This window comes from Elephas maximus, chromosome 4 (assembly GCF_024166365.1).
Source record: "Elephas maximus indicus isolate mEleMax1 chromosome 4, mEleMax1 primary haplotype, whole genome shotgun sequence".
In the NCBI taxonomy this organism is placed as follows: Eukaryota; Metazoa; Chordata; class Mammalia; order Proboscidea; family Elephantidae; genus Elephas; species Elephas maximus.
In genome coordinates, this window is record NC_064822.1 from 105,254,955 (window position 1) to 105,269,519 (window position 14,565).

The 14,565-nt window shown below is 43.0% G+C and overlaps 2 protein-coding genes and 1 long non-coding RNA gene across 3 annotated transcripts in view; 1 reads left to right on the plus strand and 2 right to left on the minus strand.

Annotated features, from left to right (window-relative positions):
• Positions 1–8,718, minus strand: part of NCKAP5L (NCK associated protein 5 like) — a 58,260-nt gene extending 49,542 nt beyond the window's left edge. Inside the window, exon 1 of the mRNA XM_049883069.1 lies at positions 8,642–8,718. The gene's annotated coding sequence lies outside the window, so the exon portion shown is untranslated. The remainder of the gene's footprint in view (positions 1–8,641) is intronic.
• Positions 1–8,930, minus strand: BCDIN3D (BCDIN3 domain containing RNA methyltransferase). Its single transcript, XM_049883072.1, has 2 exons — positions 8,642–8,930; positions 1–5,249 (listed from the first exon to the last, which is right to left on the minus strand). Exons 1-2 carry the CDS (start codon positions 8,876–8,878, stop codon positions 4,605–4,607), a joined length of 882 nt encoding a protein of 293 aa, XP_049739029.1. The 5' UTR covers positions 8,879–8,930; the 3' UTR covers positions 1–4,604.
• LOC126075401 (uncharacterized) overlaps positions 8,836–14,565 on the plus strand; it is a 23,150-nt gene continuing 17,420 nt past the window's right edge. Inside the window, exon 1 of the long non-coding RNA XR_007517201.1 lies at positions 8,836–9,144. This is a non-coding gene — a long non-coding RNA (uncharacterized LOC126075401). The remainder of the gene's footprint in view (positions 9,145–14,565) is intronic.

Consider the following 14,565-nt stretch of genomic DNA (forward strand, 5'->3'; position numbering starts at 1 on the left):
TCACTAGTATCAATAACTGTAGTGGGTAATACTGTACATACATCCTTGCATATTTATGTGAGTGTATCTACAGAATAAATTCCTAGTAGTGCAATTGCTGTGCATGTGCCTTATAGATTTTGATAAATATTGACAAATTGCCCTCCAAAACGGTCATGACAATTTACATTCTTGCTAACAGGGTATGAGAATACCTGTTTTCCCCAAATTCTCATCATTGTGGTTTTAAAAAATTTGTGAATTTTGTTCTAAGTGATGAAAATGTTCTTTTATTGTTTTTATTTGTTGTAATTCATTGTTTTTATTTCTTGTTGTAATTAATGAGGAGTAGGATTAAACAGGTTTTCTGGTGAGTATCTAAGGAGTTGTTTGGGACAGGTGCCACTTGGCCTTGTACCTCAGTCTCATTGTAATCGCAGCCCCTATATTAGTTTCCTATTGCCTCCATTAACAAATTACCACAAATTTAGTGGCTGAGAACAACATATTTATTCTCTTACAGTTCTGGAAGTCAAAAATCTAAAATCAAGGTGTTAGCAAAGCTGTGTTCCTTCTGGAAGCTTCAGGGGAGAATCCGTTTCCTTGCCTTCTCTAACTTCTAGAAGATGACTGCATTTCTTGGCTTGCAACTCTTTCTCACATCATCCCCATCTCTTGCTTCTGTGACATCTCCTACTGCAGTCAAATCTCCCTCAGCCTTTGTCTTATAGAGACAGTTGTGATTACATTTAGGGCTCATTGGGATAATTGAGGTTCATCTCATCTCAAAATCCGTAACTTAACACATTTTCAAAGTCCCTTTTGCCATCTAAGGTAATAGTCACAGATTGTAGGGATTTGGGGGCCCTTATTCAGCCTACCAGAGTCCCTTATACATCCCCTTGTGCTCCTTGGTAAAGGGTGGTGCAAGAGAGCAACAGGGTCACTTGGTTTTTGTTTCAAATTGTTCCTAAATTAAGAACTGTAGAAAAGTAGATAAATCCAGCTCTGTAACCACTGTGATCCCTGTGATCACATAAACTGACCTCATTTCCATTAGTAACAATCACTCCCTCCCAGCATTGCTTCATTTAAAATGCACTGTAGAGCTGAAGCTGAACTCCTTAAGACTTCTGAAAAATAAATCATTAGAGATAGTAAGATTCATGTTTTCCTTACAGGACTTTTATCTAACAAGCATAGTTGTGGTCTTGGGCAGCCTGAGCATGATCTATGGCATACTTACAGGGTATAATGACACTTTGTTTTTGTCTAACACTCTATATTCTACAAAATACCTTTATATTCTTTAGCCCATCTGGGCATAAGAAAAGCAAGGTCTTGTTATTTCAGTTGTACAGATGAAAACTGAGGTTCAGAGAGGTCAAAAGACTTAAACAAGGTGGGTATACAATGAGTTACTTGTAGATCTTGATTCCAAATCTGAGGTTTCTTTCTGCTGCTACCATCCCCAGGCCAAATCCCAGAAGGCTGGGAAGGACCCAATTGGTTGTAGGATTTTAGTCCTTTTTTTTTTTTGGAGTTGGCCTTGGCATCCCTGCCTCCTTAGCATGAAACAGATTCAAATCCACTTTCAGGAGGTCCTACCCAAAGGTCAAAGCTAGGAACAGATTGGAAATTTAAGGAATTCAGGGGGAGTTAGGGTGCTGGCAAGTCAAGGGTACACTGTAAGGGTAATCAGGTCTGAGGAAGAATTAAGACTATCTATCTTTGCTGTGGAGCCTGGTGGTGCAGTGGTTAAGAGCTATGGCTGCTAACCAAAAGGTACGCAGTTTGAATCCACCACCTGCTCCTTGGAAACTCTATGGAATAGTTCTACTCTGTCCTATAGGGTCGCTATGAGTCAGAATTGACTCAACAGCAGCAGGTTTTTTTTTTTTTTTTTAATCTCTGCTGTATGTGGCTGCCAGCTCTCAATTTTCCACCACAGCACGAGGGGCGAGCCTGTTTAACTTGTAGTCAGCAGCAGGGGCACAACTCAGGTATTCGACATAGGATTAGGTGACTTCTGTGAGGGGAATTCTAAGAATATCAGAGATTGCTAAGGGTGGACTGGCTGGGCCTTCTGTTCCCAGGCCTGAACACATAATTTGAGGGAGCACAGTAACGCTGAAGTCCATGTTCATACACTACACCTGTTCTCTGGTGTCTCTTCCGAACCTTGACTTCTGTGACATCTCATGACACGGCAGCTAAAGCTGATTATGGAACCATACTGCTTGGGTTTAAAGCCCAGCTCTGCTACTTACTAGATATGTGGCCCTGGGACACTCAACCTCTCTATGCTTGTTTCCACATCTGCAAGATGGGGATACTAAGAGTACCTACCTCATACGGTTTCCTTTTTTCTGTTTCTAATCAGACCTTTTTTAGTTCCTCTTTTCCCCCTCACTCAATAACTATTTGTGGCCCTCAGACCTAGGACCTGGTACTCTCCTACCATATTCACTTATTTTTGAAATTTAAGTCACTCTCAATCACTCTACATGACTTCCAGATTTTTATATCCAGTCTTGATTTGTTGTCCTCTCCCAAATCACCAATAATCAAGGCTTTGAAATGAACATTTTATCTCAAAGACATGTTTGATAAAACATATCTCAAACTTCCATGCCAAGGGTCAAGGTTATGTCCCTCTCAACTTTCTAACTTTCCTCTATTCTCAGGGTTTCCTGTGCAGTCTTTGCCCAATCATAGATCTTCCTTTTCTTCTCAATAACTGAATTCAGGTGGATGTCTCTTTTGTTCATTCATATATTCTTTCAACAAGTAGTTCCTGACCGCGTGCCATGTGTCAGGCATTGAGTCCTGTCGTATGGGGAAAAGAGGCCCGTGAGCAATTACGGTATGTAATTGCTGTAATAGAGGATTCTGTGTAGCCCTCACAAAAATGTAGTGAACAAATGCAAAGTACCAGAGAGTTGGGAAAAATTTTCCCAAAAACGTAAATTTAAACTGTCTTTTAGGACAATAGTTCTACCAGGTTGCAAGGTGGGAGAACTGGAGGAGAGGGAAGGAGCAAAGGGATGGCTTGTACTAAGTCCGAGATATAAAAAGACGTGGCAAGTCTAAGTGGCAGGTGAGAAGTTCAGTGTGGTTGCTACAGGGAAGAGAGGCATGAAGGCCACGGTATGGGATTTAGACCAGTGCTACGTGATAAAACTTTCTCTGATGATGGAAATGTTCTATACCTGCAGAGTTCAATTATAGTAGCCACTAGTCACATATAGGGTCGCTGTAAGTCGGAATTGACTTGACAGAAACAAGTTTGGTTTGTGGAACCCTGGTGGTGCAGTGGTTTAGACCACGACTGCTAACCAAAAAGGCTGGCAGTTCTAATCCACCCACTGCTTCCTGGAAACCCTATGGGGCAGTTCTATTCTGTCCTATAGGGTTGCTATGAGTCGGAACAGCTACTGAACACTTGAACTGTCGCTAGGAAGACTGAGGAACTGAATTTAAACTTTGTTTCATTTTACTTAATTTAAATAGCAAGTGGCTACCAGATTGAAGAACATAGGTTTAGGTACTGGATAAAGGACAAGATTCTAGAGTCTAGAAAGCTACTGAAGATTTTTAAGCATAATACTAACACAATTAGATGTTTGAGAAAGAGAACACTGGCAGGAATGCATAGAATGGAGCAGGTGACTTAACACAGAAGCCTCTGGTAGGTGCCAACCAAATGGATGGAATAAGTAGGATTTACATGTTATTGGTAGGATTTACCAGACTTGGTAATCATTTCGGTGTGGGGACTTTAAGTGAGGAAAGACTCAATGGAGGTAGATGTCACCAACTGAGATAGGATTGGGTTGGGAATGAGGGTAATGAATTTAATTTTAGGATAAAGTTCTAACTGAGGTACCTAAGAACTGGGAGTAGTGGTGGTTTGGTGACAGACAGGTGGTGGCTATGTACAAGGTACCCTGGCTGGGAATCAAACCCAAGTCTCCTGCATGGATAGGATGGATAAAAGCAGAATTTTCTTATCCACCCCAGACTCACAGGGCATTTTCAACCACACTTGTCATTTTTATTACATACTACATATACTTTTATAAATTATAGACAATCCCACTTTATTCATTTCGTTTGTACCAGCTGGATGTTGGGTTAATTATCTAAGTTTTTAAATGTCTTTTAAATGCCAGTCAGTGCATCTTGGAGACTTGACCTGCTAATCTATAAAGATAAGATGCTTTTCCTATTAACCCTTTCCTTTAGCCAGGCCAGTGACTCTTCAAGCAAGTACAGAAAGCTGAGGAAGCCAGGTCAGATTGAAGGATCCAGGGAACTGATACATTCTAAGGCTAGCCTGGTCTTTATAACTAACCCCCAAAAGCAGGCCCTTCCACATCCCAAAACCAGGATTACTTTCTCTAGTCCATCTCAGATAGCTCAGCTCATTGCTCCACGGATCCATTCTCCTCAGGGATTGTCCCAATGGTACTGATTCTTTCAAGTGCATGCCTTGGACATTTTGCCAAAACCTTCTGCCAGGTTTTGAGGCTGCCCAACTGTTAAGGAGTCAAGAAGAGTCCTTAATTCTCAGTGTAAAACCTTTTCAATATCTCTTTTCCTGGTCTTCCCCTCCTCCCATCTTACTGTCTCCAGAATCTTAATCTTTTCCTTTCTTTTCCTTCTTCTATCAATGATTCAGGGATCAGATGAGTCTCTATGGTCTGTTTTGCCTTGAAGAGCAGAAGGCTTCGGTCCCAGCTGGTGTTGCCAAAGCAGCATACTAACTCCATGCCATGGTCCTGAGTCAAGATCTGCACAATCTGATTGGCCATATCACCTCGGATAGCAAGGGAGTGGAAGTGGTCAAAGTTATGGAGGCCCAGCTTTCGGAGACGCCTTGCAGCTGCCCGGTAACATTTCCAGGGCTGTGGCTCCACAAGGAGGTAGCGGCAGAGAGAACAGAGGTGGGCGAGGAACTCCCACAGGCCCTGGTCCCCATGGTTCAGATGAATCCACATGGTTACTGACATGCAGAAGCCAATGTCAAAAATGGAGCGTCCAAACTGGCTTAAGAAAGAGCTCAAGAGAACCTTCCGGGTCCTTTGATTCATGAAGTCCAGAGTAATAAAGGTCAAGGCATCAGGAAAAGGGCATCCTTTTTCAGCTCGCTCCACCAGGACTGGATCTATGTCACAGCAGAGAAGACGAAATTCTCTTGAGGCATCTGAGCAGGTCTCCCCATCACGTAGGAAGAGGAAGTGTTTGTATAGAGCCACACTCAACTCCTAAAGGAATCCAAAAGAGCTTTGTCATTGCAGCTCTCAACCAGTGAATGGAAGAGAAATTTATATCTCTTACCCTCCCATTGAGACAGCCACTGATTCCTGGCTTTATAGGATGTGGAGCTCCTAACCTATACCTAAGAAGGTTAAGTGAAAAGTTTTTCAAGAGCAGGTTCTCAGCGCCCTCCAGGGGTCACAGGCTATAATGCGTCATCTTTATATCTTCCTGACACCAGTGGTAGATTCTGTTGTATAGTTGAAAGTTATAGCCCAATGGATGCAGCAAAGAGCCTAGAACAGTATTTCCCTGCTTAAGTAATATGCGGGTAAACCCATTACCTTTACTCTTTTTTTTTTTTCCCAGGAGTGGGGGAATCTCAGACCCCAGGAAGGAGAAAAGGGCTACAGATGCATAAACAGTGTTCCTTAACAGGAAGGTGAGGAACACAGCAAGGCACCATCTTATAAAAACCTGCTTCTTGGACCAGAGGTTGGGGAGATCTATATTTCAAAAAGTCCACAGCCAGCCTTTACTTTACAGCTTCAGTTTTACTACCTGTCTTATGCTTCACCAGCCCCTGACACTTATTCTGCTTCTGTACCAGTCATTCCCAAAGTCACTTCTGACCTGCTTCTAGCCAAATCCAATGATTTATGATTTTCACCATCTTAGTATCTTTTTGGCTCTTAAGTCACTGTCTCCTTTTTCTAACTTTAATTTCTATAACCATTGTAACTACCTCAAATTCGTGCTGTTCTACAGTTTTTTGAAGGCATTTTCCTATTCACTACCTCATTTGCTCTGTGCGGCACTCCTGTGAGGAAAATATTCATGCCTTTTGTGCAGGTGAAGAAAATGTGGTGGGGAACAACCCAGATGTTCAATAATAGTAGCAGGGATAAATAAATATGGTATATTCCTTAAGGTGGGATGCTAAACCAGTTAAAAATAAAGGACTTCAGCTTAGTGCAACAATATGGATGACTCTCACAAATACATAATGCTGGATGAAAAAGCAAGATGCAAAAGAAAATGTATGGCAAGCTTCATATACGTGAAGTTCAAAAACAGGTAAAAGTAAATTATTGTGTTTAGTGAGACAAAAATACTATAGTAAGCTATAAAGGAAATGATAATAAAAGTCAGGAGTTCATGATCAGGAAAAGGCATAAAACGGACTTTTGGGCTACTGCAATGTTTTATTCTTGATCTGGACAGTAGTCATAAAGATGTTTGCTTTATAATTATTCATAAACTGTAGATTTACGCTTTTTGCACTTTTTTGTGTATGCAGCATAATTCACAATAAAACTGTATTTTAAAAATTATGTGACTTGTCCAGTGCCACATGGTTATCACATGACAAGACTCAGGCTACCTGGTGGAAGAGTGGTTAAAAGCTTGGCTGCTGACCAAAAGGCCAACAGTTTGAATCTACCAGTCCTACTGTCTCATAGGGTCACTATGAGTTGGAATTGACTCGATGGCAATGGATTTTTTCTTCTATACCTGGCTTCCCAAACTTTCATGGGCATTCAAATCACCTGGGATCTTGTTAAAATAAAGATTCTGATTAGTGGATCTGGAGTGCGTGCTGAGATTCTGTATTTCTAACAAGCTTCCAAGTCACGCCCATGCTGTAGTCCATGAACCGCACTTTGAGTCGCAAGGCACCCTATCACCCTGCTTAATTTTTTCCCATCTCTCCATTTGCACTGTCTCCCCTGTCTCATCTGATCTTGGGTGTGGCCCAACATTTAACTGGTCACTTCACATCAGTCCCTCCTCCACTGTATTTCGTTACCCTCTCCATTTTCAATTCTCCAATCCTAGTCAATCCACCAAGATTCTGATTCAGCAGGCCTAGAGTAATAGCTTTTTAAATTAAAAAAATTTTTTTTTAATTAAAAAAATCACCCCATAAATTATGCCACATCTATGCAATGAAATATTATAAAGGTGTTAAAAAAGAATGTAGTGATACGACTGATCGCCACATTATTAAATGAAAAGGCAAGGTGCAGAAGAGTGTGCTACTATTTGTAAAACTAAAAGGGGATAGTTACACACACACACAAATGCTTCTAAGGATACCAGATAAATTACAAACAGTAGTTGCTACTGTGGAGAGGAAAAGGAGGGCTTAGGAGCAGGAGAGGAGCTCACTTTTCACTATATACACTTTCGTAATTTGAATTTTTCTTTTATCAAGTGCAAGCATTATTTTTTTTAAGTACAAAATTAAAAAGCTCCTAAATGTACATCTGGGTTTGGGGACCACTGCTTTAGTTAATTGCAACTATGTCCTTGTCTCTCTAATGTGCATCTATACTACTCTCAACCTTAAAATCTGATGGTTTTCTAATGCATTTCATGAAATCCCAAGCCTTAACTCCAGCCACTCTTTTCCAGTGCCTTTCCCTCTGATTTCCCATATATCACAGTAGAAATGTTTGCAGAGGACACCTGAACACCCAGCCATCTGCTCATTCCATCCTTTGAGTCTGCATCCAAAAGTTCCCCTCCCCCTTAGCAGCAGTGTCCCTCCGCCAAAGTCTCTTCTACCCAAAGGTCATCAACACGGTAAATTCAACTGTCTCCACCTTCTGCCTCCGGTGGTGAGGGCTGTGGAGTGAGGGTACGAATTTTTACAAAGCATTTGCAATCCTAAGGTCAGACTGCCTGCTCCTTTAGGATATCCCTGAGGCTACAAAGAGGTGTCAGAGACACATTTCGTTATTTTGCATATGGTTTAACTATAATCATTATACAACTGAGAATTCTCTGCAGTTAAGAATATGTGGCAATGCCTCCCTCCTCTACTTCCTCCACCAAGATGCTGTATTTTCCTTCTCGATCCTCTTCACTGAACTTCGTTAACTCATTGCTTTTTTTTTTTTTTTTTAACTCATTGCTTTTTAAATCAATATTAACTTGGCTCCAGGGGGGCGTCCTGCAACGTATGGCACAGATGAGTCTTAATTCCACGCACGATTCTGTTAACCCTGGTTTCTCTCTCCCAGTAAATCCGTCCCAACCTCATGCTCTCCCAACTTGCGGCTCCGAGAGCCTATTCTCCCCAGCCAGGTCGCAGGAAGCCTAGATACGGTGCTCCTCCCTACTTGGGGTTCAGCTGTAAAGTCTGCGAACGCCGGGGCGGAGATGCAGAAATTCGAACGTAGTTGAGAATGACTGCTCCCCAAGATCCCTAAGAGAGATAGTGGTGGGATCCTGGCTTACAGGCGGCAGCAGCATGGGGCCGCTCATCGCTACGCCTTTAAGCTCATTCTGGGAAAGTTTTGATGGGTGTGATGCCACGCCCAATGCCTCAGTGGACATTGAGGCAACCAACTCCTTGGCTCCTCAACCTTGGAACCCAACCCCCATCACTCACCCCGGAATTACACCCCACGTCGAGCCCCAGTATAGGCCTCGTTTCAGGACTCTCGGGAGGGAAGAGTTGTCGAAGCAGCTCCGGGGGCAGGAGGCGGAGCCGCTGCTCTGGAGGGTGGAAGCGGGAGTACTGAGGGAAATTTCCGAAAGGGGCGGCCCCGGGTTCCCGAACGCGCGGTCCCTCCTCCGCCGCGGCCTCTTCACCGCCCCCGGTGGTCTGTTTCGTGCACGCCGCCATGAGCCTGGGCTCCGCCTCTGGGTCCCCGCGGAACCGGAAGCCGGGAACCTGTGGCCGGGCGAGCGCCGTCGCGGCGGCCAGTGCGCGTGCGCTGAATTGCAAAGGCCTTGACGCGGCTTGGTGACGAAACCTGCGGTGGACGGCACAGGCTGGAGTTCGCTGAGCGCTCGCGGTGTGCGCACCGTGCTGAAGCGCGCTGCTTCTGTCATGTTATTGGATCGTCACCACAGCCCCAGGAGGTGCTTAGTAATATCCCCGTTTTACAGGTAAGGAAGCATGCACAGAGAGGTCATGTGATTTGCCCAGGTTTGAAACTCAGGCTACTTGACCCAGAACAAAAAACTTGTCGGGATCTTTGAATTTAATTGTGGGCCACCTCCCTTCCTTTACAGATGCATAGAGTGAAACCCAGAGAGAAATTACTTGTCCAGGGTCAAACAGTGAATCTGTGACAAAAGAACTTGGCAACTGGTTCATCTAGGAAAAGGAGCTACCAGACTTGGGAGTGCCAGGTGAACAGGGGCAATTGTAGACTTGTGAGCGCCTTAAGGGGCAAGGAGTATGCCGTAAGAGTGCTTTCCAGGCGCCAGACATTGTTTTAAGCCCTTTATATGTGCTAACTCACTTATTAAATCCTCTTCTGTGAAGAAAAAACATTTTTTTTTTCTGTGAAGAAAAAACATAATCATTATCCCCTTTATATGTTGTTGTGTGCCTTTGAGTTGATTCTGACTCACAGCGACCCTATGTGACAGAATAGAACTGCCTCATAGGGCTTCCTAGGCCGAAATCTTTACGAGGGCAGATCACCCGGTGTATTCTCCTACAGAGCTGCTGGTGGGTTTAAACTGGAATCCTTTTGGTTTGCAGCCAGCACTTAGTCATTGTACCACCAGGGCACCTTATCCCTTTTATATAGATGAGGAAATTGAGGCACAGTGAAGTTAGTAACTTGCCCAAGGCCATACAGTTAGTAGTGATAGTACCAGGATTCGAACCCTGGCAGTCTCCTCCAGAAGGTGTGCTTACAACTACCATGTTATTCTCAGCCTTGAATCCCCTATGCCTAGCATAATGCCTGGTGCAGAGTTGCTCAGTAATTGCTTGTTGAATGAACTCAATAGAGGATGCAGGAAAGCAACTAAAGCCAATTCTGTTTTGGGAAAACTAAGATGGAAGGGACAAGGAGCTGAACTGAAACAGACATTGTGGATTGGAGTTAGGCAGGATATGGGCTAAGCCACAGAGAAAAAATAGAGCTGGTAAGGAGAGAGACTGAAGGGTCAGCCTAGCTAGCAGGTTCAAGTCAGAAGCCAGGGTGTCCCAGAATATCCAGCAGGGTCAGCCAGGGTACAGCTCATCTTTAAGGGGCCTCCTGCTCCCATGAGGCTAGCAATTTACTGAACTTCTTCTAAGGGACTGAAGTGCAATCAGGGGTTAAAATGGTCCTGTTTGTTTTCCCTCTGTGCTTTTTCCTGTCCCTTTTCCTCCTCCTCGTCCCATTTCTACCTGATCTGCCATTTCACTAATTATAAGGTTTAGGGACATAAATAAATGACCAAAAGCCACAGTGGAATTCAGTAAATCACAGTACCCTGCACAGCTTCCAGAAAAGGGAGGGAACAGCAGCACTCGCACCATTTCCCTCTCTGGTTTTTGACAGATTTTGGTGAGCTAAAGTGACCGCTTTCTGTCATTAGATGATACTAGTATAAACACTTGACAACTCTTAATTTTCAAGGAGCTAGAATCACCTTGCTTTTGTTAACATGTTTGTTTTAACATAGTATATTTTTGCCACTAAAGACTTTAATTTCATTGAGGACATGGACATGTTTTTGCGTTTTTGAAACACTGTTTATCAGAAGAAAATCGGCAACAGGTCTGGGTGGTGAGGGGCAGATTCCTCTTGATCATGGGGCTTCTTAAGAAGCAAAGATAGAGATAATCCAGGTAATGCCACCGATGACCTGAGATGCCCACTCTGGTGACTTTTCTGGTGGCGCAGTGGTTAAACTGATTGACTGCTAACAGAAAGGTTGGCAGTTTGAAACCACCAGTGGCTCCGCAGGAGAGTGATGTGGCAGTCGGCTTCCGTAGAGATTTATAACCTGGGAAACTCTATGGGGTCGCTTTGAGTTGGAATTAGTGGGTTTTTTGTTGGTGACTGTCATGGATTGAATTGTGTCCCTCCAAAATATGTGTCAACTTGGTTAGGCCATGATTTCCAGTATTGTGTGGTTGTCTTCCATTTTGTGATTTTCCTATGTATTATCATAATCTCTGCCTGTGGTTAAAGAGGATTAGGGTGAGATGTAACACCCTTGCTCAGGTCACATCCCTGATCCATTGTAAAGGGAGTTGCCCTGGGGTATAGCCTGTACCACCTTTTATCTTACAAGAGATAAAAGGGAAGGGAAGTAAGCAGAGAGTGGAGGACCTCATAGCACCAAGAAAGAAGCACCGGGAGCAGAGCGCTTCCTTTGGACCCAGGGTTCCTGCTTAGAGAAGCTTGTACTCCAGGGAAGGATTGATGACAAGGACCTTCCTCCAGAGGCAACAGAGAAAGCCTTCCCCTAGAGCTGACACCCTGAATTTGGACTCCTAGCCTACTAGACTGTGAGAGAATAAATTTCTCTTTGTTGAAGCTATCCATTTGTGGTATTTCTGTTATAGCTGCACTAGATGACCAAGACAGTGACTTTTCTAACCTGTGTCCATTTTTCAGAGCCTGATCAGTCCAGATGGCCTGACAATACCCAGCTTCTAGGCCTGTAGCAAAATACCCAGCCCTAGCACCATGAATAGCTGTAGCAGCACCTAAGAGTGCCCTCTGCACTGTGATCGGCCAGGTTTTGTGGAGTCTGACACACAATTGAGAGGAGGGAGCTCTTTAAAGAAAAAAAAAACCCAAAGTAGAAGTGCAATGATAGGTACAAAAGTGAATACTTATTTAGACTGAGAAAATAAATCGCAACAAATCACAAATTTTAAAAAGCTGACAAGTACCACAACCATCACAAAAAAAACCCATAATAGTTTGATTAATTAACTGCCAGTTACACCTGAATATTACTTTTCCCTGTCTTTTTGGCTGCATTCTCTTTGATTGCTTCTTCATATGACAACTATTTGATATTTTACACAGAGAGGCTAGAAAAGTAGTTCAGTCTTTTCTTAGCATGATGGATCAATTTGGTCTTTTATTATTTGATAGTTTAGAAAAGGTTCTTTCAGTTTCACAACTTGTTATTGGTAATGTCATATAAGTTTTTGGGTTTGCTGTCAAATTAGGGAAAAACCTTGACCAAGTTTCCTTTATCTATAAGCTGGAGAATATCAGAACATTTCAAATTTTCTTGTGCAGAAACTAATCTTACCACACTTAAGTGGCTTTTTAAGGAGCAGAGTACAACTTAGGATCAGGAAGCATGAGGCAAAGTCTCCCTTCTTCAGTGCAGGTCAGCTCTCTCAGCTCCTCTAGACTGTACAGCCCTCTTCTTGGCCCTGCCATTTGTTGCTGCCAGCTCTGTCCCTAAGCCCCGTTTGGGCCTGTCACTGTTTTCAGTGTTTATAGCCCTTGACCCATGTTATAGCTCTTTTAGGAGGTTCTTTGCTTCCTTTCTCTCTTCTTTGTTCCTTCTGCTTCATTCCTGCTGCTTCTTTTCCTGCTTCTTTATGTCTGACAAAAAACCTCTGTGGGGCTGGCTGCGTAAATACACAGATTCATTGTCAATTTCAAGGCATAGCACTCCCACCAGGGCCACGAACTGATCAGTCCCCTCTTGGTAGGTCACAGACACTTCATTTGCATAGTAGGCTACAATCACTTCATTTGCATAGCCTTAACAGATCACTGCAAGGTACATTCTGATCACAGGGCAGGCTGCAGCCCAGGACCAAACAAGAAGTATCCAAGGAAGTTGTTTACGGCTTACCCAGGAAATGTCAATAACCTGGCAAAAATAACAAACCCTCTGAGATAGAAAACTCAGGGCTTAGGGGAGAATCTCAAATTGTTTTTCCAAAGGACCACATAAAGGAACTCATTTCACCACGCGCACATACTTCCAGTGCCAGGTGCACGTTTATATATATATATATATCTTTTTTTTTTGGTGGGGGGAACTATAAAAATATATCTATATTTTTATGTTAGGGGTGTAGAAAAGAAAGCAGTCCCTATACTGGGTCCTATTCAGTGGCAGGTTCTTATTCTATAGGGTTATGGTAGACTTTGAGGAAATAAACATGTTTGGAAAAATCCAGGTGTAGTTGCTTTGTGTGTTGTGATAGATAGACGGAATGAAGTGTGAAGGCCACTAACACCCTTCATCTTGCCCCAGTCAATGTCGTGGAACCCTGGGGCAGAGAAAGCATCACTCTCATTCCTGCTTCTTGGGACTGTTGTGGGTCACATAGTGTTAGAGGATGGCAAAGCAAGAAGAGCGACATGCCTGGCATGTTGGCGAAGATGGTGAGCTGTATATCCCTGATCACCCTGATCAGCTCCACGTTTATGTCTTGATTTGACCTCTAGATGTGCACCTTGAGGTCACAGCACCAAGTTCGTATGGTGGGTGGACAAAAGTATTTCTGGCAGCTATTCCTTCATCTGGATGATGGGTAATCACGCAATTATGTGTTGTAGGATTATAAACCATATGAATATAACCCAAACTGAGTGTAGCCCCAACTAAACTTCCCCTTAGCTGGATCCCCAAAAAGCCTGTGGCCACTCCAGTGCCACAAGGGGATATGTGAAGGAGGGAAGTCGAAGTAGAAATAGCAGTCTTAACCAACTACGGTTAAAATATCTTACTTTTGCAAATTTTACAAACATTTTGTAAACACCTTGCTAGGGCCTTGGAAAAGTCCTGTGTGCAAGTGAGGACCATGAAGCTTGAGCTTCATTTGCTTCACATAAATCCATCTCAGCCTTGTACAAAACATGTACCCAAGGATGGTTAAAATGAAGAGGTGTATGTGGAACTGGAAATACCCAATTTAGGAATGACTCAAATGTCTAACGGCTTCTCCTTCCTGCCAAAGGAACCTTGTGCAACTGACATACTGACCCAGAGTTCAGCCCATATTACCCTCCTGTTCTGTCCCTCTCTACTGACACCCAGATCCTTTGCTCAACTCCTGCTCTCTACCTCACTCACTGCCTCTAGTGTAGGGCTCAGGGGGCCTCAGAATTGAGGGTTAAGCAGGAATTTATGTATATTTTAAAATCCTGAATCTTTTCTCTCAAAGAAACAATATTCCAACAAGAAACTCATACTTAAACTTTTGGAACACAACCTATTTACGAATTGGAAATTTACTCTTTATTATAGTTGAAAAATTCTACAGTTAGTCCTTGTCAGAGTTTAAAACCACTTAGGAATAATAAGTGTATAATTTATAAATAGAGTGTTATAGCTGAAAAGCAGCTAAGAAAGCACTGGGCTAAACCTCTCGTTTTCATACAAGGAAACTGAGATCCAGGAGGTAAAGGCAGTTTCTCCAAAAATAGGACCGAATTAGTGGGGGTAGGCTAAATTCTGTAACAATCAACCCCAAATCTCAGTGACTTACCACAAAAAAAAAACAAAACACAATAAAGGTTTATTTTTCCTTCATGTCACAGCCCAATATAGTTAGTGAGAGAAGGGGACTATCTTAGTTATCTAGTGCTGCTA